The sequence below is a fragment of the Saccopteryx bilineata genome, chromosome 4 (assembly GCF_036850765.1).
Source record: "Saccopteryx bilineata isolate mSacBil1 chromosome 4, mSacBil1_pri_phased_curated, whole genome shotgun sequence".
Lineage (NCBI taxonomy): Eukaryota > Metazoa > Chordata > Mammalia > Chiroptera > Emballonuridae > Saccopteryx > Saccopteryx bilineata.
Window position 1 is genome coordinate 290147321 of NC_089493.1, and position 26795 is coordinate 290174115.

The window sequence follows — 26795 nt, forward strand, 5'->3', positions numbered from 1 at the left end:
GAGACTTAGAAAGTGGGGACTTTCAGCTGGAAAAACACCTTGTTTCCAGGTACTCACCACTGGGCTGTCTTATAATATGTTGAGCTACTTCTTTATTTAAAAATTTTTAAGTGTTTAATTTTATTGATTTAAGAGAGAGGACGGGGGAGAGTGAGAAAGTGAGACAAGAACATCGATCTATTCCTGGATGTGCCCTGGCCGGGGATCGAACCGGCAACCTCTGTGCTTTAGGATGATGCTCTAACCACCTGAGCTATCCGACCAGGGCATATTTAAAAAAATTTTTTTAAATGACAAATGTTTATTGGCTATTAATGTTAATAGATTTACATTAAAGAAACATTTTTCAAATATACTAATAACAAAAAAGACCCAGAAACATGGATGATACTGGGTGGAAGTTTCAGTGTTTTGAACATAAATAAAACTCAGATGTTTTTATACGATTTCTGGGATATTTATTAATACTCCTCCAACAATAGACTTGGTATTGAACAGGAATATAAACATAGGAGTAAGTCCCATCCAATCCATTTCAAAACAATCAGTTCCTTGAGGACAGAGATTCTGTCTTTCATAAGCACCCTTGTCATTCATGGAGGAGAGAGGTCAGAAGATTTGCCCGTGAATTCCAAACCAGAATTCACGGACATGCCTCCCCCACTAAAAAGAAAACCATGCGGGTGGGAATCCAACGCATAAAAATACAGTAACCACATAATAATTAAAAGCACAATAATGTAAAACAAATATATTTCACACTTCTACAAACAAAACAAAGGCATCTTTTTGGTTCTGTTGTTTGTTGTTTTTACAAAAACTATGTATATACCTGTCTGTGTATGTGTATTCTTTTTTGTGTGTGTGACAGAGACAGAGAGAGAGACAGAGAGAGGGACAGATAGGGACAGACAAACAGGAAGGGAGAGAGATGAGAATCATCAGTTCCTCATTGCAACACCTTAGTTGTTGATTGTTTGCTTTTCTTATATGTGCCTTGATGGGGGGGGGGGGCTACAGCAGAGCAAGTGACCCCTTGCTCAAGCTAGTGACCTTGGGTTCAAGCTGGTGAGCTGTGCTCAATCCAGATGAGCCTGCGCTCAAGTGGTGACCTTGGGGTTTCAAACCTGGGTCCTCTGAGTCCCAGTTCAATGCTCTATCCACTTTGCCACCGCCTGGTCAGGCCGTGTATGTGTATTCTAATAGAAAATGTCATGAATACAGAAAAGCACATAAATAAAAATCACCTGTCACACCATCCACACGAATGTTACTCTGTTGGCAAGAGCAGGAAAAACTCACCAAATCAGAGATGATCCGGGAAGTCTTTCCAGCTCCAGGATCTGCTAATGCCAACTCACCACCTGCTTCCAAGTCCACAGGCCGAACCTCTTGTTAGGCTCTCAAACACCTCTCCTGTTGCCTGACTCCCCGCACCGCTGCATTCTTCACCAGGCCAGTTGTGATCAATAAACAAAAATGACAAGCAAGGCCGTGACTCTAACCTAAAACTATCTGTCCCCCAAATATCAAAGCTAGATGGACTCTTAGAAGCTCATTTAGTCCTCTCCACTGTGCCTGTCCCCATTTTTTCAGGGGGAAACAGACAGAAAGGGGCGAATAGCACTGGTGAATAGCACCAGTCCCTCTGATTGCCGGTTCCAAGCTCCGTCCTAGTGTACACATGGTGCAGGAATCTCCCCAGGTGATGGGATGACAGTTGGTATGTGGTCAGACTGTGAAAGAACCTGAAGGGCAGACCATAGTGGACCTGTCCAACCAGATGCAGCTACGTAAACCTCCAGTTAGCTCCAGGGAGACAAGTCTCGCAGACAGACCATGGAGCCAGATGAAGGTGTGTGCCCTGGGGGCAACTGGTCATAGGAACCAGGTGTGAGCCCCGCGCACTCCACGGAGCTGTGGGCCTGATCACTTTAAGATGATGTGAAGATGTGCATTTTAATTCTGAGATGCAGAATGGCTCAAATGTACTGTTGTTTAATGGACATTTGGATGCTATCACTTAAAATGGGATTTTGAGGCCATGACATCAAAGCTTCCAAAAGCAGATAAGCAAGGTGTCGTGGATCAAAGTAGAGTTTTTACCTGGGAAGAAAGCATTTTATAATGTTTTAAGACTAATACTTAAAAAAAAACCCAACTAAGTACATATATGATTTTTAGCCTTTATTTCTTTAAGATGTCATCTATGCAGAGGCTGGTAACCAGGTATATATATTCTATATTCAGGAAAAAGGTAAAAAATTCAAAAATGTCAGGTACTTAAGTTAGATACAAGGAAGACTCCTTTAGTAGAAAAATTCCCCAGGCTATAAATTCATCTGTGCCTGGCACTCAGAATGCAGTAAGGCGATTAACATCAGGACATATTTAGAAATGACTGTGGACAAACCCCATGGTGGTCCCTGTTAGAAACTAAACGTACCTGTGCAGATTTCAGGGTTTTTTAGTTTATTGATTTTAGAGACAGGATAGAGAAAGGCGGTGGGGGTGGGGGGAGGTGGAGCAGGGAAGAGCGGGAAGCATCCACCTATAGTTGCTTTGTGTATGTGCCTTGCCTGAGATCTCAAACAGTCGACCTCAGTGTTCCAGTGTTCCAGGTCGATGCTCTATCCACTATACCACCACAGGTCAGGCCTGGACTTGAGATCTTTAAGTGTAGTCGTTTATACAAATATATCACCATTTGTTCATTAGAACTCATGTTTCTCTTTAAGTTGCCATAATACCTACGTTTAGATAAATTGACCTCTTTACCAAGCCTCAGAGCAAACTATAAATTTGAAATACACCGTTTAGTGTTTTTCTAACCTTCTGGCTGCATCAGAGCTTTTATGGTGATCAGCGGAGCCTGGGTTCAATGCCACATCTGCTGTATGGCTCTGAGCAAGTTTCCTCTCAGAGGTTCTGTGTCCTGGTTTCCTCATCTATAAAATGGGTGGTAGTAATAGTCTCTTCGCAGAAAATTGTGAGGATTAAATGAGTTCACACAAGCCCTAGTGCAGGCCTATTAGATGGACTAGCTATTGATCGAAGGGTTGTTTTACTGTCTAAACTTTTCTGGAGCCTAACATATAGTGGGTGCTCAGTAAATATTTGCAGGAGGAAAGAACACAGATTGGCACTTAGCCGCTGCTGGGCTTCTGAGGGGAAGAAGAGATAAAAAGTTGCAGTGGGAGGGGCGCAGGGACCGGCCAGAGCGAATCGGGGCCTCCTCCGGAGAAGGGCTTTCATTCCGAGAGCACCGGGTAACTACTGCGGGTTCTCCGCGGGGCGTGACCTCGGGCTGCTGCGGGGAAGCCCGCGATCAGGGGCGCCCCCAGGAAAGGTCAGCGGCCGGGCCCAGAGGGAGCAGAGGAACAGGGACAAGGAAGCTGGACTGGGCGCCCTCGGCGGGCGGGGCGGTGCATGCAAATCTGAAGGCGGGGCTGGAAGGCCGGAGGGGTGGGTCCGCTCCAGGAAAGCCCCCGCGCAGCGCAGCGGGCCTGGCCACCCCGGGGTCCTCACTTCCCGCTCGGGCGCCGGATGGCGAATGGGCCGGATCGCGCCGGTAGGACGGGGGCCATATGGGGCGGAGGCGGGGGTTCGCCCGGGGACACTTCTCCGGCGTCGGGGAGGGGCTGGGTCGCTGGCGGGGCCAAGCTGACCGCCCTCGCGCTCCTCCCGGTTTGGAGGGCGCTCAGTCCATGTTGTCCAATGGGAGTCGTGGAGGGGAGCTGGGAAGGCAGGCTGGCCCCTGGTAGCTCAGGGACACAGTGAGCCCTCCAAACTCGTGCAGTGTGTGACAACCTCTCCCGGGCTTGGGAACTTCGGGATCGTGGGGTAAGGCGGGTCTTGGGCCACGCAGGCCCCCTTTTCTGAGCAGTCACCTCTGGGGGCCGATACAGGGTGGGGGGAGGGATGATTGGGAGGGAGAAAGAAGGGGAGACAATTCTGAAAACTGTAAAATTGATTAGTAGGTGTAGGAATCTGGGGAAACAAGGCCCTTTCCACCTTTGAACTCATTTGAATATTGTTGGATAGACCTAATACTAGGGATAATTCTTTCTGGGGCCTTTTTTGGTGCAGGCTCCGTTCTGAACATTGAGTGTATTCTGAGTTAAATCTCAGAAAACCTTCCTCGTCCTGCTATGCTTCAGGGTCATCGTTTTCCAGATCAGGGCCCGTTGGCACAGGAAGCTGAAATAACTTGCCCAGGGTGAGGCCCACCGGGAAAGTGGGTCAGGACGGGACCCAGGCTGTCTGACGCTGGAACCTCCTGCCCTCCACCTGCCAGTGGTAGTTGTCAAACTACCCTATAGACGAGTTCTCTCGGCATCTGAGTGAACTGCAGATTTCCGGGTCCCTTTCCTTGAGATTCAGATTCAATAAGCTCGGCAACTGGATTTAAAACAAAGCCAAAATTTATATTTCCTGTAATCAGGAGAGACTTGAGGACCAGCAGACTGGTGGTCCATGCTGGGGTTCATGGATCGCCCCTGGCCAACACTAATCCCGCTTGACTCCTAGTCTCTGCCTGTCCGCAGTCCTCTGTGAGCTGTGACCCCCTGCAGCTCCTCCCCCAGGGGTGGCCTCTTAGAAGCTGGAGCATTTGCTGGGACATCAGCACTTTTATTAACATCCTGAAGTCTGGTGGGGAAACTGAGGCTCGGGTGTCCATTTGGCCAGGGTGGCGCACAGTCAGGGGACTCCGGAGTCCTGCAGAGGCCCCTGAACTCAGCTAGTCCGTCCACCCTGTGATTACAGAGGAGGGTGCTGAGCTGCGGACTGGGGGGGTGACCAGCCCAGCCATCGCCTCCCTCACTAGCGCACACAGGGCCCCCTGCGCTCTGCCCTGGTGCTGTTCAGGGCACTGGTGTTTGGCCTGAAGGAGGCCTCCCTCTGGGGAGAGGGGGCATACTCGGGGTGATCAACTCTTCATGGGGCAGTGAGACGGGCTTCCCGGAGCAGGGGCCCCTGAGCCAGCCTTGGAGGGGCTGCAGAGGAGCTGGCAGGTGGAGAAGGGGAGGGAAAGGTAAGCTGAGCAGGGAACAGCGTGGGCGGAGGCTGGGAAGTGAGGAAAGCGTGGTGTGCGGCGCCTGGGGAGTGGGAGAGTCAGAGAGGACGGACAGAAAGGTGGGCTTGGCCACGTGGGAGAATGTCTCCAATGCCGTGCTGAGGAGCAGGCCAGTGCATTGTACCTTCGCCTGAGCGATAAGCGTCCCAATGCAGATTCCTGGGCCTTCGGAGCGGAATCTGGAGGGAGGCCATGGGAAGGCAGCAGGGGGGAAACCACTGTCAGTTGCCCTGGTTACAACACACCCGTTTCCCAGCAGGTCTGGGATGACCTGAGGATTTCCACATTCTGGGCGGTGACTCAGTTCCGATGTGTTTTGTACTGCACGACCCCGGGTCTGCAGAAAGCCCTGGTGGGGCTGGGGGGGGGTGCCCCCTAAGGCACTCAGTTTTCTGATGCTCAGATTTAGAAAGGAGCTGAAGTGAGGTGTCACAGAAGTGAGAAGAGAACCTGTCCTGGACCCCTCCCCCCCACCCCTTCCCCACCCCAGGTTGGAGGAGTTTGGGATCAAATAGCTCACTGCCCTCAGTTGCTTTCCTTGCACCTGGGAGGGGAGCAGGGACAGAAGCCCATGGGGTTCCCTCACGTTTGTAAAATTGGGTTTTCATGAGGGTCAATGGCATCATGTTTTATAAGATACTTAACACAATTTCCAACACACGGTACGCCCACAAGTAAACGTTCCTCCGTTGTTATCTGTCAGGAAGTGTAGCCTGGAGGTTAGGAGCGTGGGCTTCGGAGCTACACTGCCTGGGTGCGGAGGCTTACTATGTAGCTGGCGTCTCAGGACCTCAGTTTCCCCATTTGTGAAATTACAGTGACTACTTTGTACCGTTGTTGTGATGATGAAATGAATTAATAAATGTCAAGCATACAGAACAGAGCCTGTTAGAATAAGCACTATGTATTTGTTAAATAAAGAAGTGAACCGCATTGGATGGGGTTTAGTCGACCCATTTTGCAGGTGAGAAAACTGAGAATCAGAGATGTGTGTGGTGCCTTGCCTATGGACCCAGGTCTAGGAGTGACACAGGGAGGGATTCGAACCTGCTTTCCTTCCCAGCCTATGTTCTTTCCCACTGTCCCAGTTTGCTGGGTGACCAAGAGGGACATCTTTCCCAGCATTCCTCGTGGTCAGCACTGTGGAGACATGCCTGGTCACATCTGACCAGACTGCTATTGGCTAGTCTAAAAAAGAGGATGTTGTGTGAACTGGCCCTTGGAAGAGTGTGGACCGGAGAACCCAGCAGTGGCTGGAGGGTCCGGCAGGAGCCAGCACCTGACTGGCCGTATCCGCGTTGCGTTGTTGTGTGACTTCCAGCCAGTTTCTCTGCCTCTCTGAGCTAGAGGCACAGAGGAGGGCGCGGGCTTGAAGACGGGGCCCCAGGTTCACATGTGAGCTGTGGCTTCCTCGCTGTGACCTGGAGGCAGTTGCTAACCTCTCTGAGCCTCAGTGTGCCTGTCAGTAAAGTGGGTAATGGGGGGTTGTGAGATAATTTTTATAGGCACCTTGCCCGTGGCTCAGTGACTGCAGTTTCTCTCCCCATTTAGGACAGAGTCGCTTCTCCATACCCAGCACCTGGCTTCCTCACTCATTTCTTCTTCACATATTTATTGAGCACCTACCTACACGTGCCAGGCACTGTGCTAGGCGCTACTGACAGAGCACTGGACAAAGTCCCTGCCCTCCTGGAGTTTAAATTCTAGCTGAGAAGGCGGGCAGATGTATACCGACAGAGCGACACCCCAATCAGTAATTCCGAAATCCCTCTGAAAACCCGCAGCTTTTCACAACCCAGTCGGGAGCACTGCCTGCTGTGAGTGAACCAGGTGATGGCCAGGCTCTTTTGGGCTCCTGCGATTTCCGGGGGCGTGTGTGTGTGTGTGTGTGTGTGTGTGTGTGTTTCTGGCAGTTGGCATTTGGTATGAGATGGCCTTGTACAATCTGAGTGCGTCTGGATTGGGGAACATGCCTGGCCCCCGGGCATTCACACAAGAGATCGTGGACCAGCGGTGTCCCGTGGAGTGGTGACAGTGCGGGAGGACAGTGAAGCTGGGTGCGGGCAGGTCAGGGCCCCTCCGAGGAGGGGTGTTAGAAGGACAAGGGATGGAGGCCTGGAGGCACGGGCCAGGCGGAGGGACCCCAGCAGAGATCTTGTCCACCCCGCTTCTGCGCTGGTTGCAGGGCGCTGTGTGCGCAGGTCTGTCTCTCTGCGCGTGTCAGCCTTTCCAAGAAGTGGTGATGGCCCTGAGGTTTCCGGTTTGGCTCCGCCTGACTCATCCTCCCGCTTGAGGCCACCACGGGCCTCGTTAAGGCCTCCAGGTTGCTCAAGAAATCCAGGCTCTTGGCTAAAGCAGGCCTGGGCGCTGTGACTTGCTGGGCCATCACCAGCCGGGCCAGCATCCGAGTGCCCTTCTCCTCCCTCCCGGGAAGGACGGAGGATGTGTGTCGGGGTGAGAGGAGGGGCGCGTGGCCCTCCGGGGTTTGGTGGAACAGACTTCCTGAGGGAGGGCGCGCAGTTCTGAGCAGAGGATTTATTAAGGGACTAACAGCCTGCAGCCTACAGAGCAGCTTACAAGTGAAAAGTATCATAACTTGTTTTGAGTGCCAGCGCCCGGCTTGCGGCTTACATTCACTCAGCAAACATGCCAGGGGCTGGGACACAGCGGCCAAGTGAGGGCCCTTGCGGAGCTGACAGTCTGGTGGAGGAGGTGACTCCTAGGAGGTGGCTCTTGAGCTAAGACCTGTGTTAAAAAGACATGTGGTTATCTGGGAAAAGAGTATTCCTGGCAGAGACCGGTAAGTGCAAAGGCCCTGAGGTGGGAACAGGCTTGGTGCGTTTGACCCACAACAAGGAAGCTGATGCGGTTGGATGGAATTTAGCAAGGCGGAGAGGGGCAGGAGCGTGGTCAGGGAGGTAAACAGGAGCCAGATACCCGCATTACCTCATTCGACTTGTAGAATAACCCTGCAAGGTAGGAACTGTGCCTATCCAGTTTTTACAGATGAAGAAACTGCACAGAATGGTTTAGTAACTTGTGAAGAGTCACACAGCTGGAAGGTGGCAGAGCAGGGCTGTGAACCTGGCAGCTCCAGAGCCCTCAGTCATCAGTGTTTCAACACATAACGGAAACTGGGCTTGCTACTACTACGGCCATTGCTGATGTGCCCGCCTGCTTGTGGGTCATCCCAGCAACCCAGTGGGTGTGGTCAAGGCCAGGATTGGCCGTACAGATGATCCAATACTTGTGTGAATCATTTACAGATCTTTTTACCAGTGAGCGCCTTCCCCAAGGTCAGACGAGGAGGACGCAGCAGAGCAGAGAGGTTGCAGAGGGCCGCAAGTTGGGCACTGTGCTGGGGGAGGTACTGTGCTGTGGGCGGCACTGTGCTGGGGGCGGCACTGTGCTGGGGGCGGCACTGTGCTTGGGGAGGTATTGTGTTGGGGGAGGTACTGTGCTGGGGAGGTACTGCGCTGGGGGAGGTATTGTGTTGGGGGAGGCACTGCGCCGGGGGAGGCACTGCGCCGGGGGAGGCACTGCGCCGGGGGAGGTACTGTGCCGGGGGAGGCACTGCGCTGGGGGAGGTACTGTGCTGGGGGAGGCGGGCAGATGAATGGGTGGGAAGTAAGGGGCGTGGTCACGGTCAGGCCCTGAGAGCCGTTCTGGGGAATGCAAGGCGGGCCTGAGGCCCTCCTGGGGCAGCGTTTTCAGAAGAGGAAGTGGGGCTTCTCGGAGAGGAGACCCCAGCTCTGGGCTGGCAGCGACCGAGCCCACAGAGCCACAGCCTCCTGACGGTCTCGCCGTAACGAAGGAGCACAGGCTTTCCAGGAGAGGCAGCCCAGCTGGACCGCTCTGACTGCGCAGGCTCTTTCCTGGGGTTCAGCCAGATTCGCTTTCCAGGAGCTTTCACTTGCTGGCTCTGGTTCTGCCCCGCGGACGCAGTAACCCTCGCCCTCCAACAACAGCCCAGTGTTCCTCTTTTTCAGAATACACAGCCATGGTTCTTTTAATCATTCTTCCTGACTCAGGGAGTTATAGAGTTCCATCTAGCTCTGGACATGATCCAGTTGGTCAGAGTCCCAAATAAAATGCATTACTTCTTCTGCAAAACCTATTTAGTCAGGGAGGGGGGAGACCATCACCTTTTTGGATCTGGAACCTATACCTCTGTTGATGCAACCTGCAATCATACTTTGTAGCTGCCACATCCCACCTGGGAGTCATATTGGGCTTGTCAGTTAAACCTCCAGATTTTCTTTTACCTGAGCTGCTATTAAAGCTTCTTCCATTCTGAGATTCCTTGTTTGAGGCAAAAAGTTGTTATCAGTTTTTCTTAATTTCTAGTAATTCGACTTCAGGCTAAATGGCTATATTATTTTTGCCTGAGTACTGTTTTGGCTTTGTTCCATAGGTCTTGTCACACAATGTTATTCGTTGCTAAAATAGTTTATACTTTCCCTTTTGTTTAAAAGTGTTGTGTACTTTTTAAATGTTTTAAGTGGATGGAAGACAGTAACATTGAGCTGTTCTGTGTGTGCCCTGACTGGGGACTTGAACCAGCAACCTCTGTGCTGGTTCTGGGAGGATGCTCCAACCAACCTAGGTCTCCAATCAGGACTTAATTTTTTATTTTTTTAGAGACAGAGAGAGGAAGGGAGAGAGAAGGAGGGGGGGGGAAGGGAGGCATTCATTTGTTGTTGCACTCATTTGTGCATTCATTGGCTGCTTCCCATGTGTGGGGATTGAACCAGCAACCAACCGTGTTTCTGGACAACTGATTTAGCTAACCCGCCAGGGCAAGTTTTTTTTTTTTTTAAGATTTTATTTACTGATTTTAGAGAGAGATGAGAGAGAGAGGAAGGCAGGGGGAAGGAGTGGAGTGGGAAGCATCAACTCCAGGCCCTGACCGGGCAAGCCCGGAGTCTTGAACCAGTGACCTTAGTGCTCCAGGTCCACGCCTTATCCACTGCGCCACCACAGGTCAGGTGAAAGTTTTTTATTTTTATTGTTGATTTCTAAATTTGTTGCACTGTGGTCAATATTTGTGGCTTTTATGATATCAACAATGGAGAATTTATTGAGATCTTGTTTGTAGGATTTTCTCGCCAATTTTCGTATGCTTCTCCTGTATGTATTTGGAAAGATATATTCTGTTGGGTCTGTGAAGTTCTGTAAATATATCTGTTAGATTCAGCTTGCTAAGTTAGCATTCATCATGCCCGCGTTTCTGTGTATTTTGGTCTATCTGATTTGTCTCCCACTCTGAAAGAGGATCTATTTATTTCTTGGTGGCTTCTCCAATTCTTGCTTGCTTTTAAAAGCTATGTTATTAGGTTTATATAAATAGAATACCCTTGTATATGAATAGAAGAAGGGTCCCTGATTTTTATGCCTTTCTTTGTGACTTGCTCCTTTTATCAGGATAAAACAACCTCTTTTCTTTTAATTCTCTGATGCTTTCAATTATGTTTTATTTGGTATTAATATACCTGTTGTCTTTATTTGTACTTTTTTTTTTTGTAATTTTCCGAAGCTGGAAATGAGGAGAGACAGTCAGACAGACTCTCGCATGCGCCCCACTGGGATCCACCCGGCACGCCCACCAGGGGGCAATGCTCTGCCCCTCCGGGGCGTCGCTCTGTCGCCTGGGGCAGAGGCCAAGGAGCCATCCCCAGCGCCCGGGCCATCTTTGCTCCAATGGAGCCTCAGCTGCGGGAGGGGAAGAGAGAGACAGAGAGGAAGGAGAGGGGGAGGGGTGGAGAAGCAGATGGGCGCTTCTGTGTGTCCTGGCCGGGAATCGAACCCGGGACTTCTGCATGCCAGGCCGACGCTCTACCACTGAACCAACTGGCCAGGGCCTTATTTGTACTTTTCTTGACTAATTTTGATTCTTTATTTTCTTTTCTTCAACTCTAAAGTTGTGGGACTTCTCTTTGACTTCAGTGGGGTGGCCAGATGAATTTTAAAAAACAAAATTCATATCTCAGTCTCAACTCTGCAACCCACTTGCTCAGTCACCTTAGACAAGTCACTTCCCTGTTTGGGCCTTGATTTCCTCATCCACAAAGTGGCCACCCTGGGTTGTCTGCCTCCCTATTCACAAAGGGACATGAGTCAAGACCCGATCTGGAAAGGGAGAGAAGTGACGGGCCCAGCTCAGTGTCACCGAGAATGGAAAGGATGTGGGGGCAGAGGGACAGGCAGAGCGCCGAGGCGGCTGAGGAGAGAGCAGGGTTCGACCAGGAATAACCAAGGTGGTGGCACATGAGGAGGCTACTGAGAGGCAGAAGAGGGGCCCAAGCGAAGTGCACAGTTGGGGACCCGTGGCACGTTTGGGGATGGGTGGGGCAGGGTGGGAGAGCTCAGGATTTGTCAGGACGGTGGTCTTGGGCCCCTTGACCTCCCCCACTGAGGAGGAAGGCAGTGCGGCTTGCAGAGTTTTTGGAATCCTCACTGACACCATGATGCTGCCCAGGCACACGGACCAGGCAAGGGGGTGGCTCCAGCCCCCTCCTTTCTCATCACCATAGCAGCTGGCATCCCATAGTGAGCACAAGGCAATAGGAACAGAAGGCAGGGAACATTTGGGGTGCTGGTGCTTGGGGAAGGTGTGGGGGGGTCTCACCTGTTGGTGTTTCTACTTGTTGGGGTGCCCTGGCATCTCAGGACACTTACCCACCCACCCACCCGGTGATTGTAAGCCAAAGAGGGACCACAAATGTGGAGTGTCTTTTTTTTTTTAATTTTTAATAATTGATTTTAGAGAGAGAAAGAGAGACCGAGACAGGAACATTGATCTGTTCCTGTATGTGCCTTGGCCAGGAATTGAACCTGGAGTCTCTGTATTTCAGGGTGAAGCTCTAACCAGCTCTAACCAGCCAGGGCATGTGGAATGTATTTTTTGGGGTTTTTTTTTTTGTATTTTTCTGAAGCTGGAAACGGGGAGGCAGTCAGACAGACTCCCGCATGCACCCGACCAGGATCAAACAGGGGGTGATGCTCTGCCCATCTGGGGGGTTGCTCTGTTGCAACCAGAGCCATTCTAGCGCCTGAGGCAGAGGCCATGGAGCCATGCTCAGCACCTGGGCCAACTTTGCTCCAATGGAGCCCCAGCTGCGGGAGGGGAAGAGAGAGACAGAGAGGAAGGAGAGGGGGAGGGGTGGAGAAGCAGATGGGCGCTTCTCCTGTGTGCCCTGGCCGGGAATTGAACCTGGGACTCCTGCACGCCAGGCCGACGCTCTACCACTGAGCAAACTGGCCAGGGCTGGAATGTGTTTTTTAAATATTGAACTCTTTCCTAACACTTACCGACCAGGATAACATGCATAAAAATCTGGATTTCTGGCTTCTTTTGGAAAATGAAAAGACCTTCATTGTCACACGGGGGAAACCGCGGAAGCAGCGTGGGGCCGCCCTGTGGGACGGCAGGTGCTCACCACTCGTCCCTCTGTACTCCTCTGTACTCCTCTGTACTCCTCTGTACTCACCGAGGCTACGCGCCCGAGTTCTCTAGGTCTTTGCGTTTACTCTGGAGGAGGTGACTCTGCCCTGAAGCAGGGGGCCCAGGGCCGGGAGCAGCTGAGCAGAGGGCAGGTCCCTGGGGGACCTGAAGTAGCACCGGGTGTGCACGGAGGGCCTTTGGGGTCCTTCCAGCCCTGAGGACAGACGCTTCTGAGACCTCTGTTGACACACCCAGTACCCTGGATTGCACACTCCGATCTCTTCCCTCTCGGCTGTCTTTTTTCTTTCCCTTTTTATTGCAACATACGTGCAGACAAGCTCGCCGCTTCACTCACGTTCACAAAGTGAACACGTGCGTGTATGACCCAGTCCAGAAACGAAGCGTGGCCAGCCCCCAGAAGGCTCCAGCCTGCCGCCGCCTCCAAGGACGCCGTCCTGACTTCTGCCCCGGGACCGCTCTGTCTCCGTTTTACTCGGTATAAAATGGAGCCAGTGTCGCCCTTCTGTCGCTCAGCTCGTGCTGGACACCTGTCTGCGCTGCCGCGGCCGCCCCTGCCGGAGACCTGTCTGCGCTGCCGCGGCCGCCCGTGCCGGAGACCTGTCTGCGCTGCCCTGGCCGCCCGTGCCGGAGACCTGTCTGCGCTGCCCTGGCCGCCCGTGCCGGACACCTGTCTGCGCTGCCCTGGCCGCCCGTGCCGGACACCTGTCTGCGCTGCCGCGGCCGCCCGTGCCGGAGACCTGTCTGCGCTGCCGCGGCCGCCCGTGCCGGAGACCTGTCTGCGCTGCCCTGGCCGCCCGTGCTGGACACCTGTCTGCGCTGCCGCGGCCGCCCGTGCCGGAGACCTGTCTGCGCTGCCATGGCCGCCCGTGCTGGACACCTGTCTGCGCTGCCGCGGCCGCCTGTGCCGGAGACCTGTCTGCGCTGCCGCGGCCGCCTGTGCCGGAGACCTGTCTGCGCTGCCGCGGCCACCAGCGTTGACTCAGTGTCTCCGTGCGCTTACTTGGTGCTCAAGACGAGCTTTTGTCACCTGCTCCATCTGCACTGTCCGAGGCCTCCTCCACAGCCCTGGTCTCTCTGCCTCCCTGCCAGCACCCCACGAAGCAGATGGTTCTGCCCTTACTTCACAGATGAGGAGACTGAGGCTCTGAGGGGACCCCCAGCTTGCCAAGGTCCCCCAGACAGTCAAGGGCGGGACCCGCACACTTAGGCCCAGAATTATGCGCTGTGTCTTAGATGCCCCGGAGTCCCTGCCAACATGAGTGGCTCCGCACGCCTGCGTCCCTGACTGCCAGGCAGGATTTAGGGTGAGACAACAGGAAGAACTAGAGGGAGCGCCTCCCCTGCCACCAACCCCCACGCCTGTCTACAGGCAGAAACTGGGAGCGCTTATCTGTGCTGACGTGTTAGCTGCTTTGAGTTGGCTCAGGGGCAAAGTCCTGGTCACTGCTGAGGACTGGGCAAACAGGATGGAGGCAAGTCCTAGCTTGGTCATTTCCTGCCCCGTCACCTTGGGACCCTTTCTGAACCCGTCTGAGCCTTGGCCCCCCCCCTCCCCCGTGTGCCGGGGGACTGTTTGGCCAGGTCTTTCCCAGGGGGCTTGTTGAAGGAGCCAGCAGAGACGTGTGTAACAGGACCAGGTTTGCGGCTGCTTCCTCTGTGCCGGGTGCTGTGCTGTGAACTCCAGAGCCAGGAGGTCTAGGTTCAAATCCCAGCCCCACCACTTACTCGCTGTGCATCCTCAGGCAGGTTTCTGAACCCTCCTGGGCCCTGGTTTCCCCATGTCGACGCGGGGATGATAATAACAGTCAGCACTTGCCACATTCTTTGGTTGGGAGGGGTGGAGCCCGTGGGCAGAAGAGCCATTAGAGACCATGGCTTCCCTAATGGCTTGGGGAACTGGGGACATGCAGAGGCAGCTGTGGTGACTTGTGCACACTTCAGGCAGAAGGCCCACTAGGAACTGTGACTATCGCTGAGACTGACAGAATCTATCGTCTTGGGGCCAGACGTCATGCACCCGCCTGCTCTTCAGGGAAATGAGTAATAATCACGGCAATGCCCCAGTTACCAGCTCCCTGGAGGTGGCGGTCCCCAGCCGCCCACCGGTGCCTGCCTTAGGGCATTAAGGAGACTCCGAGCCAGAACTGGTCAGTGTTTATCCGGCAGTGAGAGCCGGAAACTCCCAGCCGTCCGGGCCCCTGCACTCGGCTGGGGGAGGGTGTCCATTCATTCCTGCACTCGGCTGGTCTCTGTGGACCCCTCCTCTGTGCAGGGCTCTGGGGCTACAGCGTGGAGGTGCGGACACAGGCTCTGGCCTGCGGGAGCCGGCACTCCTGCGGGCGTTTGGTCAGTGACGGGCGTGCACACGGGTGCTGTGCTGCGGGCATGAGAGCGGGCAGAGATGGAAAGCAGGAGTGGGGCTGGCAGATGGTGGAAGGGTCGGCTGCTGCTTCTGAGCAGGTGGTGTCGGACCTGGGTCCTCAGGTTAGCCTCCTCCCAGGGGCCTCCTGTGCCTTCTGCAGATGGCTGTGGCTTCCAGAGTCCTAGGCGGGGCTGCCTGGGTACCTCCCCAGGGGTCCCATTGACCTCTTGGACTCAACGCGTCCACAGCCAGCACTTGTGTATGCATTGCCGCGGCCATTGGCACAAGACGCCAGCCTGTCCCCAAGATGGTGCCTCCCTCCAGGGTGTCTGGCTGGCCGTATCCCATGAAGGAGGTCACAGTCTCCAGCCTCTCCTGTCTCTCTCAGACAAAGTTGTGTCCCTGCACAACCCCAGGCCTTCAGCCACAGCTGGTGACCCTCAAACCTGTTTCCAGCCCGAGCCTTCCTCTTGAGCCTCGGCCACTAGGACACATGGCTTCCCGATGGCTCCCAGGGCCCATGGCTGTGTGCACTCACGGTGTCTGCAGTGTGGCGGAGTGCGTGGTTTCCCCAGAAATCCCGCTTCCTTCCCCGCACCACTGTCCGCCCAGGGCCACCTGTCCAGTCCCCGCTGCCCACCCCCAGCCATCATGGCAGAGCCCTGCTGTGTCCACTGCGAATGGGGCTGGCACCTGCCCCTCCTCCAGCACCATCAGCGCCGCGGGGTTGCCCCGTGGTCGTCCACACACACGGCCAGTGGGACTCCTAGAAAGTAGTGCCTCTCCTGTCTGATGCCCTGAAGTGGTGCCCACTGCCGGGGGTGCAGTCACAGCGCTGACCCGGGGGTGGAGTCACAGGCTGACCGGGGGTGGAGTCACAGCGCTGGCAGGGGATGGAGTCACAGCGCTGACCCGGGGTGGAGTCACAGCGCTGACCCGGGGTGGAGTCACAGGCTGACCGGGGGTGGAGTCACAGCGCTGACCGGGGGTGGAGTCACAGCGCTGACCCGGGGTGGAGTCACAGCGCTGACCGGGGGTGGAGTCACAGCGCTGACCAGGGGGTGCAGTCACAGCACTGACCGGGGGTGGAGACACAGCGCTGACCATGCTGGTGGACAGTGTCGTCTTCTGGGCCGGTGGCCCTCTCCTGTTGATGCCCTGCAGTGGCGCCCTGCTGCCGGGAGTGGAGTCACAGCACTGACCGTGCTGGTGGACAGTGTCGTCTTCTGGGCGGGCCACCCTCTCCTGCCCGTGGCTGCAGCCAAGGGCCCGACTGGTGGTGGGAGCTGGCTGTGCCCTTCCTCCTCCAAGCTGGTCACTCATTCCTTACCTGTCCCTCCTCTCCTTCCCTTCCTCTCTTGGGACCATTCAGAGTCTGTAAAATGGGTTTGGTAATTGTACTCACCTCAGGGTGCTGGTGGGGGTTAAAGCATTCGGAACAGTGCGTGGCATTACGGGAGCACTGTGGATGTGTGACAATAAGGATAAAGTGAGGCCACCTGATCACCTGCTGAGTGCCTGCTGAGTGCCAGGCACTGGGCTCCATGTCAGGACACCTGGACAGACACATTCCTGCCCTCAGGGAGGCATCCATTAATCCTCCCCTTCACACACACACACACACACACACACACACACCCCGCCCCAAGGGAATTCTTGTTCATCCGCCCCTGGGACACCTGACCCTCAGGGGCCAGCGTGCATCCTCACCCACAGCTGCCGCTTATGTTTCCTGATGGTGGTGCTCCCACCGCCCTCAGCGGGCCTGTCTTTCACACTCACCCTCCCATGGCCCACGCCATCCGGAGACATGGCCAACCCACCTGTTCAGGGGCTCGGGGCTCTTTAATTTTCCTTTCCTCTCGCCCAGCCAATTTCATCCTGGCAACAAGTGCTTTTGGCTCCGCCTTCAGACAGATCTAGAGCCCACCCACTCTCACCAGCACTTCCCCACAGCCCTGTGTGGGCCCAGCACCTCCTCACTGGTCCCTGCTTCTGCCGGTGACCCCATAGGCCTTTCACACCACACAGCCAGAGGGGTGGTTTGAAAAAGTCTCATGATGTCAAGTCTCTGCTCAAACCTCCAGTAACTTCTCTTCTCACTCAAATGTTTGTCAAAGGAAAGAAGGAAGAAAGGAATGAATGAATGAATGGCCTTTTCACATCTGTAGTACCTGGCACCCAGTAGGGGCTCAGTAAACAGCCGCAACAAGAACGCACAAGGGCGTGAGCGAGCGGGTGAGGACCTGGAGCACACAGTAGGGACACGGGAGCCTGCTGGGCACTGCTGGCTGAGGCTACTGATTCTTGCTCCTGGCGGCAGCAGAACCAGCCTGCCACCACCCCTTCCTATCGCTCGAGGGGCTGACGCTGGGGCAGGCAGGCTGATCCCAGGCCATTTCAAGGCATGTGCCTGGCCTGCCCCACCGTCCTGGGCGGGGCTGCTGATTTGGCTGCTGGTTCTGGGAACCCCAGCCAGGCAGTGTTCCATTCCGGGAAGGCTGCTGCCTCAGGAAGCAGTGTGACCCTGTGTCATCGTGTCCCCCCACACCACACCAGACCAGCTGTCCCGAGGCCAGAGGACGCTCCAGGCTGACCTACGATTGTGGCGTTTTAGGGATCAGTGGCTCCCCAGGGAGGCCACCCCAGCCCGCTGTGTCGCTGCTTCCTCTCCACATGCCTCTTATCACTGGACTGGCTGCATCCTGTCTGCCGAGCCAGCCCCCTGAAGCTGGTCTGTGGCCAGGAGTGAAAAGAGCAAGAGGCCTGCACTGTCTGAGCTCAGGAAGAGCCTCCTCAGTCGCTTCGATTGCTGCTGGCTTCTGACATTTCAGGGTTCGCCACTCACCTCCCCCCAAATACAAAGAGCGGGTTCAATGTGCTTCCCTGCCACAGGAGTGCGTTCCCATTCCAGGCGCTCCTGCTCTCTTCCTGGCTCAGGCTGTGACCACAGGCAAGTGCTCTCACCTCTCTGAGCCTCGGTCTCCTCATCTGTAAAATGGGGGTTTTAATGGTGCCTCCCTCACAGAGCGGTTGTGAGAACCGAGTTGATTGATACATTGTAAGCACTGAGAACGATGCCAGGCACCATCACCATAAGCACTGTATTTGCATAACTGTGATGATGGGCAAAAGCCTGGTACGTGCCCATGTTTAAAAATAGGTGACTGAACTTGTTACTGTGGATTTGAGCTGACCATTCAATGGCTGTCTACTGAGCATGTGCTTTGGGTGTATTGGGCACTGTTCAGGCTCTGGGGACAAAGCAGTGACGACAGCAGACACAGCTCTGCCCTGCTGGGGCTTGCATTCTCAGGTACACATGGAGACAGAAATAATTTAAATGTTACAAGTTATCTTTCACCCTCCCACCTCCAGGAACTGGCAGCAGAATGAGAGGCGCTATTTCTCCTTTGCCTATTTTACAGGCGTGTTTGTCTTACTGATTTTTTTAAGACCTCTTTATCTATGAAGGCCATTAACCCTGTCTGGTAGATTATTACCTCTTTCTAGTCTTTTTCTTTTTTCTTTTCTTTTTTTTATGGCATGTTTTGATCTGGGAAACTTGAAACTTTTTTGCAGTCAGATCTTTCTGTCTTTGCCATCTACATCCTGAAATTCACATTCACACGTGTAACCTCAGTAATATGATTAGAGACAGTGATAAGCATATGACAGAAATAAACAGGGAGCTGTGATAAGAAGCAAGAGGGGAGCCCTGGTTAGATGATGGGGTTTCTGGGTGTAAAGGCCCAGGACAAAGGGGCCGGGAGTGGGTCCGAGGGCTTGGAGGCCCCTGGGACTGAAGACCTGTGGGGGAGGGAGAGGAGATAGGAGGGACAGCGGGTGGGTGGCAGGGGACCTGAGGTGTTTTTCTTTTCTTAAACTTTTCATTTTAAGGTAATTGTGGAGTCACAGGCGGTGGTAAGACATAATAGAGAGAGTCCCTGCACTCTCAGTTTGCCCCCAGGGGGACACCTGACAAGGCTAGGGCAGATGGCCACAGCCAGGATGTGGACTTCCATACAGCCCCCTGGTCTTGTTCAGGTCGCCCATTCCCTGCTGTGCTCGTTCGTGTGCGCGCAGGTCTTCAGCTCTGTGCAGTGTTATCACGTGCACGGCTTGGTGTCTCCACCTCCGTGGTCCAGAGAGACCGGTTCTGTCATCACAGGGATCCGTCCCTGTGTTCGTTTCTTTCTTTCTTTTTTTTAAGGTGAGAGGAGGGGAGATAGTGAGGCAGACTCCCACATGAGCCCTGACCGGTTTCCACCCCAACTGGGATCCACCCAGCAACCCTATATGGGGCCAATGCTCGAGTACCGAGCTATTTTTAGCACCTGAGACTGACATGTTTGGACCAGCCAAGCTATTCTCAGCACCTGGGGCCACACTCAAACCAGCCAAGCCACTGGCTATGGGAGGGGAATAGGGAGAGAGGGAGGGAAGAGAAGCAGATGGTTGCTTCTCCTGTGTGCCCTGACCAGTTATCACACCTGGGATGTCCATGTGCCTGGCTGATGCTCTGTCCACTGAGCCACTGGCCAGGGCCCCTGTTTTGCCTTTTATAGCCACACAGACCTCACTTCCTGCCTGCCCCCGCTTTACCCCCAGCCCCCACTAACCTGTGCCCCATTTCCACGTGCTGTCATCTAGAATGTTCCATAAATGGAATCGCACAGGGCACCCTTTTGGTTTGGCCGTTTTCACGCCCGGGCTTAGGTTGTGTCCTGTGTCAGAGTGCTCCTCTCAGATGGGCCGTGACCCCCAGGAATCTGTGGTCGCTGGGTGGAGACGCCCTTCAGGAGCCAGAGGAGGATGTGCACGGGCAGTTCCTGGCCTGGTTTTTTATTTGAAAACGCCTCTGCCTGCAGTGTGGTGAAGACGGGGGACTTGTGTCTACGACCACTGCGGACTGCCCCTGGTCCCCATCCCACTGTTCGCCCAGCCTCGGACTGGGCTCAGAAGAGCCTGCTGCAGCCCTGCCCAAGGACCCTCAACGTCTGCTCCCTGCCTGGAGGAGGGGCCTTTGACCTGGAGTCCTCACTGGGCTCCGGGGGGCTGTGAGCCCCTCCAGTGAAATGCAGACTTACGTGTTTGCACTTGTCTAGAGAGAGGGTTTGGAGTTTGCACCAGCTGCTCAGACGGGCCTGTGAAGGACTCTGGCTGCAGACAGACAGACAGAAGTGAAGGGCTGAGGCACTGGAGCCTGGCCGCCCTGCTCAGACCCCAGGACTGTCACAGCGGTGCCACCATAGGCCAGTCCTAAACCCTTCAGTGCCTCTGTTTCCTCATCTGAAAATGGCGGAAACAACAGTACCTGCTTCACGGGGCTGTTTGGAGTATTGGATGAATGAACATGACTAAAATATGCAGAGGGGGATCGGCAGGTGGTAAATATCGCATGTTAGGTGAGTGGAGGCTGCAGGGCGTAGGAGGGCGGGCCTCTGAGGCACAGACCTTCTAGGCTCCTGGGATTTGGGGCCCTCTCTGTAAGAGGGCGGGGCCTCTGAGGCACAGACCTTCTAGGCTCCTGGGATTTGGGACCCTCTCTGTAGGAGGGCGGGGCCTCTGAGGCACAGACCTTCTAGGCTCCTGGGATTTGGGACCCTCTCTGTAAGAGGGCGGGGCCTCTGAGGCACAGACCTTCTAGGCTCCTGGGATTTGGGGCCCTCTCTGTAGGAGGGCGGGGCCTCTGAGGTACAGACCCTCCAGGCCCCTGGGATTTGGGACCCTCTCTGTAGGAGGGTGGGGCCTCTGAGGCACAGACCCTCCAGGCCCCTAGGATTTGGGACCCTCTCTGTAGGAGGGCGGGGCCTCTGAGGCACAGACCCTCTAGGCCCCTGGGATTTGGGACCCTCTCTGTAGGAGGGCGGGGCCTCTGAGGCACAGACCCTCCAGGCCCCTAGGATTTGGGACCCTGTCTGTAGGAGGGCGGGGTCTCTGAGGCACAGACCCTCTAGGCCCCTGGGATTTGGGACCCTCTCTGCGTCAGGCATCATCCTCTCAACGAGCTTCAAGTCAGCAGGAATTCTTCCAAAGGGATGCACAGGTGTGGTTGGGCGCTATCACCTCCCTTGTTCTGGATCTCACATCTCTGTTAACATGGCTTTAGCTTGCATTTTGTATGTTTGTTTAGTTGGTGCTTGACCTCTGGCTCATGGGGATTTGTAGACAATACAGATACTCAGCTTTTTCTGCTGCTCAGTCAGGCTTTCTGGTCCTGTGCTTGGGCAGTGAATGTTTGAAGTTGATAAGCAGGATGGCCCACTTTCCCTGGCTCCTGTCATTTATCTCGTGGGTTCAGCCTGTGGTTCTGGGAGAAGAGGTTGAAGGCATTGAGGCATTGGGGAGTACCTTGGGCTCAGAAGCCGGGAGACCGGGTTCTGGCTCTAGCTCTGCCCTCTCATTGGCTGTGGGACCTGATGGGCAAGTTATTTGGCCTCTGGCACCAGTTCCCTTGCGTGGGAAGTGGGAGTAACAACTCATCTTGCAGGGTTCCTGGCAGATTCGATAAGGTAGTGCTCCTACTGCACTTAGGAAAGGGTCAAGCACAATGTGAGTACTTGGAAAGCAGGGTTTTATCTACATAAATCCTCGGCTCGACATAAGGAAGCTGTTTGCGACAGTCAGTCTCTGGTCAGCCAGGACCGGGGATGAGCGTCCCGTCTGTGGAGGAGTGCAAGCAGACTCTGGGCTGCACCATGTCGGAGATGGGTACGTGCAGGGCACCCTTGTCCAGATCAGCAGTTGAGCTAGGCAGGTGACCCCTGAGACCCCTTCCAACTCCAACAGGTCCGGGGTGAACTTGAAATTGTTTCCTCTTGCCACATGCTTGGCTGGGGTCACTTGTAATTATTGTTTTAATTCCTTTACTTTGTCCTTCGTTCCCTGTTACGTTTTGGTTGCATCTGTGCCATGGTTTCCTGTGAAGCCAGCTGGTGTGTGCGTGTGTGTTTGTGTGTGCATGCACTCACCTGGAAGTGTCCTCCGGATCAGATCAAAAGTAGCACCCCTGACTGCCGTCGGTGGGATGCATTAAGCCACCCTTATCATGATAGCCCTGCTGTGTGACCTTAGACAGGCATCTTGGCCTCTCTGTTCCTCTTTATTAAAAACCAGGCCTAATGTGACACCTTTGCCGTCTCCGCCACAGGATGCTGTGGGCACCTGTGAACTTGTGAGAGGGAAAGTTACCGGGACTTTGCAGAGGAAACCAGCGTGACAGACCCACCACCGCACTGCCACCGCCCCTCCTTCCTTGATCGTCCCTGTGACTTTGCAAGGCAGGCGAGAAGGGGCTCTTTTCAGCCCCATGGTGAGCCCATTAGGGGCCTCACTTCATGTCCAGAATGGCTTAATTCGACAGACATCAGCTGAGCACGTGCTGTGTGCCAGCCGCTGACGTGGGCACCAGAACTCGGCGTGCACAAGGGAACCGCTGGCCCTCGGGATGGCAGACACATGCAAGGCTGGTCCCCCACACGCTCCGTGCCTTTCGCCCCCATGGCGTGTTGAAGGGTGCCGGCCAGTGTCCTCAGAGACTGCCCTCAGTTTAGGTCTGTCTGGCGCTTCCGCTGGACCTGTGAGCCTGGGGCGGGAACGCCGGAGACGCAGTGTCCTGTCCTCTGGGGGCGTAGTCCCAGAAAGCGTGTGGCCTTGATCTGTCCCGTTCCTGGCGATGCTAGCTTTGACCCCTCGGTTAAGGTGGTGTCTGCCAGGCTTCTGCGTATAAAGTTATGTACAGCTGTGTATATACAGTATATACAGTTATAATGTTAAGTGTTTAGACTCATTAATTAGTAAACACTCAACATGAGGTCCGTGGGGAGGTAGAGGCCGCCGTGGTGGAAGAGCTGTCCCCCCTACTCACGCTCTGTCACTGCAGACCCCTGCACCCCTGTTCTAGCCCCCAGGGTGACAGCTGGTTTATATGATTTTTTTTTTTCATTTTTCTGAAGCTGGAAACAGGGAGAGACAGTCAGACAGACTCCCGCATGCGCCCGACCAGGATCCACCCGGCACGCCCACCCCACCAGGGGCGAAGCTCTGCCCACCAGGGGGCAATGCTCTGCCCATCCTGGGCGTCGCCACGTTGTGACCAGAGCCACTCCAGCGCCTGAGGCAGAGGCCACAAAGCCATCCCCAGCGCCCGGGCCATCTTTGCTCCAATGGAGCCTTGGCTGCGGGAGGGGAAGAGAGAGACAGAGAGGAAAGCGCGGCGGAGGGGTGGAGAAGCAAATGGGCGCTTCTCCTGTGTGCCCTGGCCGGGAATCGAACCCAGGTCCGCCGCACACTAGGCCTACGCTCTACTGCTGAGCCAACTGGCCAGGGCCGGTTTATATGATATTTATTGTGATGCTTCAGTTGTGCACATTTGGGCCGGTGAGCCGCCATTCGAGCTGACTCCTGTGTCTTTCTGTCGCGTCCCCCGCGTTCTTGGACCGGTCCTTGCTTTCTGGCCCAGGAAGGAGTCCAGGCCTGTTGTACTCGCCCTGCTCCTGGAGTCAGCCATTCCTCTAGGGGGCGCTGGCTTCTCCCAAAGCAGAATGGTATTTAGAAGCCGAGACCAGGGAGTGGGGACCGCAGGGTAATCGGAGACACTGCCCCTTCCTGGACTGGTAGAGGCTCTATTGAGGCAAGTAGCACAGTGGAAACAGGGTCAGTGGAGTAGGTGGCCGTTGTGCATCAGAGTATATTTCCTGACTTTGAGGGTTGTGTGGTCCTGTAGGAGAATGTCCTTGTTTCCCTAACATAAGGAGAAGGGTTAAAACCCAGAGCTGCATGCTCAGCAGGACACCGTGGCCTGAAGCTTTGGGTCTGCGTTCTGTGGCGTGGAACGATGTTAAGGATACAGTGAGTTTAAAGTGTAAGTTTTTTTTTTTTTCTTTTTTTTTTTACAGAGACAGAGAGAGAGTCAGAGAGAGGGATAGATAGGGACAGACAGACAGGAATGAAGAGAGAGAAGCATCAATCATCAGTTTTTCATTGTGACACCTTAGTTGTTCATTGATTGCTTTCTCATATGTGCCTTGACCGGGGGCCTTCAGCAGACCGAGTAACCTCTTGCTCAAGCCAGCGACCTTGGGTCCAAGCTGGTGAGCTTTGCTTAAACCAGATGAGCCCGCGCTCAAGCTGGTGACCTCAGGGTCTTGAACCTGGGTCCTCTGCAACCCAGTCCGATGCTCTATCCACTGTGCCACCGCCTGGTCAGCCTAAAGTATAAGTTTTTGTGTGTAGACGGTGCCGCTAATTTGGTGAGTAAAATTCATATCTATCTCCCTAAATTCATAGCAACTTCTGAAAGAACAGATATCAATGTGTGAGTGGGATTATTGTGGGGCCTTGTGATTTGGGGGTTTGAATTGTGTTTTGTCTTTGGGTGTCTGTACCTTCTAATTTTATTCCCCAATCCTGTCTTGTGAGATGTTGTTCTTTCAATAAGGGCGGTTCGTGATTCTACTGTAAGAACTGCAAAATAGCAAGGGTCATCGCTGGGGTTGGGGGTCGGGGGTCGGGGTGGGGGCAGGGACGGGGAGCAGTAACAGCGTTGAGTAACAGGTGAGCACACAGCCGCGGGGCCCTGTAAGGGACACTCACTCAGCTCCAGTGTGCGGGGCTGACGGGGAACAGTAACAGCGCTGCGTAACAGGCGAGCACACAGCCGTGGGGCCCTGTAAGGGACACTCACTCAGCTCCAGTGTGCGGGGCTGGCAGGGAACAGTAACAGTGCTGAGTAACAGGCGAGCACACAGCCGCGGGGCCCTGTAAGGGACACTCACTCAGCTCCAGTGTGCGGGGCCCTGTAAGGGACACTCACTCAGCTCCAGTGTGCGGGGCTGACGGGGAACAGTAACAGCGCTGAGTAACAGGCGAGCACACAGCCGCGGGGCCCTGTAAGGGACACTCACTCAGCTCCAGTGTGCGGGGCCCTGTAAGGGACACTCACTCAGCTCCAGTGTGCGGGGCTGGCAGGGAACAGTAACAGAGCTGCGTAACAGGCGAGCACACAGCCGCAGGGCCCCATAAGGGACACTCACTCAGCTCCAGTGTGCGGGGCCCGGTAAGGGACACTCACTCAGCTCCAGTGTGCGGGGCCCTGTAAGGGACACTCACTCAGCTCCAGTGTGCGGGGCCCTGTAAGGGACACTCACTCAGCTCCAGTGTGCGGGGCCCTGTAAGGGACACTCACTCAGCTCCAGTGTGTGGGGCCAGCCGTCTGGGCGTGGCTGATCTCGTGGGCCCGCTCATGCATCTGAGGCCAGCGGGCAGCCCTGCTGCCGTGTGAGCTCACTCACGGGACGGGCAACCTCCTGTTGCCTGGTGCAGAAGGGGACTGCGGGGACTTGCCCGTCACCATCCCCCAACAGGCTAGCCCGGCGTGTCCTCAGGCAGTGGTCGTGCCAGAGCAGACCTCCGCATGCCCCACTTTGGCTGATGTCCTGCTGGCCAACGCTAGTCCGTGGTGTGTTCAGAGTGCAAGGGCGGGAAGACGCCCTGCCCAGAGCGGTGGGCGTGGGGGCACCACAAGGCTACGTGGACACAGGTGTGAAGAACTGAGGCTGTCACTGTAGTCAGTGTGACACGCTCATCAGCATTGTCAGGGGCCGCCTAACTCTTCATTGCCTGGGTTTACCACCCTTGACTTCACCGACTCTGGACCGTTGGGTTAGCATCTCCAAACGATTTAAAGGAATGGTAAATCCTTCAGGGGTTTAAACATACACACACACACACAGATAAAGGTTGGTTATTTGGTAAGTGTGGGGTTAAAGGAAGAAAAATAAATTTCTTATTGCAGGACATATCAGAACCTTTACATGCAAATGTGCATTATGAACTAACAAAAGTCTGAGGGATGCTCCCTCCAACTTAGCAGGCCATGGGATTCTTTCCAGGAAGCATATCTGGGGACTGGTGTTCTGTGGCTCTCACTCTGGGCTTTGTCCATCGGGCTGTGTTTTGTGGTTATCAACAGATCTCTGGTGAATGTGAAAGGCTCATTGTTGGCAGAGACACAAATGGTGGCCAGGGCTGGGGACGGTTGTGTCTGGGGTGAGTTCTGAAGGTTGTACTAGGGTGACAGGGATGAGGGGGACCCTGAGTTGGCACTAACCTGGCTCACTTTCTCTCAGCAGGTGCCTTCGGATCTCCCAATGGGGCGGCTTGGCTCTGGGCTCACGCTCCCGGTGAGCTGCCTGATCCTGGTATGGGCGGCAGGCTCTGGTAAGTCACCATCTCTCCTTCCTTCCTTCCTTCCTTCCTTCCTTCCTTCCTTCCTTCCTTCCTTCCTTCCTTCCTTCCTTCCTTCCTTCCTCCCTCCCTTCCTTCCTCCCTTCCTCCCTCCCTTCCTGCCTTCCTGCCTTGCCTTGCCGAGATTACATTGTAGTGGGAGGAGACAGCCTATGACAGATGGTCCTAATTGTAAGTAAATTCTAAAGATCGTTAGAAGGTGATAGAAACAGTCGATATAGAATAGTAGGGAGGACTGGGAAGGTTGGGTCGAGTGGAGGATTGCAATTTAAAATACGTGCTCAGGGAAGTCTTCACAGAATGACAAGCAGTCAGGCAGAGACTTGAAGGAAGGGGGCGCCGGGCAGTGAGTGTCTGGGTAGGAGGATCTCAGAGGACCCCGGAGCCTGCCCGGGCTGTTGTAGGGACCACAGGAGGCTGGGATGCCAGCAGACGGGGTGACCGAGTCAGAAAGGGCCTTAGGGGGTTGAAGCAGAGGAGCAACCTGACCTGTCACATTAAAAGGGACCCCTTGGTCTGTAAGTACAAGGTGCGGCTGGGAGGCCAGGAAGGAGGCTCCGCAGCAGCTGGGCAGCTTGGCCCAGCTGGGGTGACAAGAGGGAGCTGGCTTTGGGCCCATTGGGAGGGAGATTTGAAGACAG

At 54.8% G+C, this 26795-nt stretch overlaps 1 protein-coding gene across 10 annotated transcripts in view; it reads left to right on the top strand.

The window, feature by feature from the left end:
• Positions 1–26795, top strand: part of LOC136334795 (interleukin-4 receptor subunit alpha-like) — a 57259-nt gene that overhangs the window by 9412 nt on the left and 21052 nt on the right. Inside the window, exons 1-2 of one of the 10 annotated variants that reach the window (XM_066275478.1) lie at positions 3150–3269; positions 26040–26127. In XM_066275478.1, coding sequence (XP_066131575.1) covers positions 26058–26127 — 70 coding nt within the window. In that variant the 5' untranslated portion in view covers positions 3150–3269; positions 26040–26057. Of the gene's footprint in view, positions 1–3149; positions 3350–3434; positions 3572–3685; positions 3844–8320; positions 8445–26036; positions 26128–26795 lie in introns of those variants that run through there. The other 9 variants (XM_066275479.1, XM_066275477.1, XM_066275473.1 and 6 more) reach the window with 9 other exon arrangements.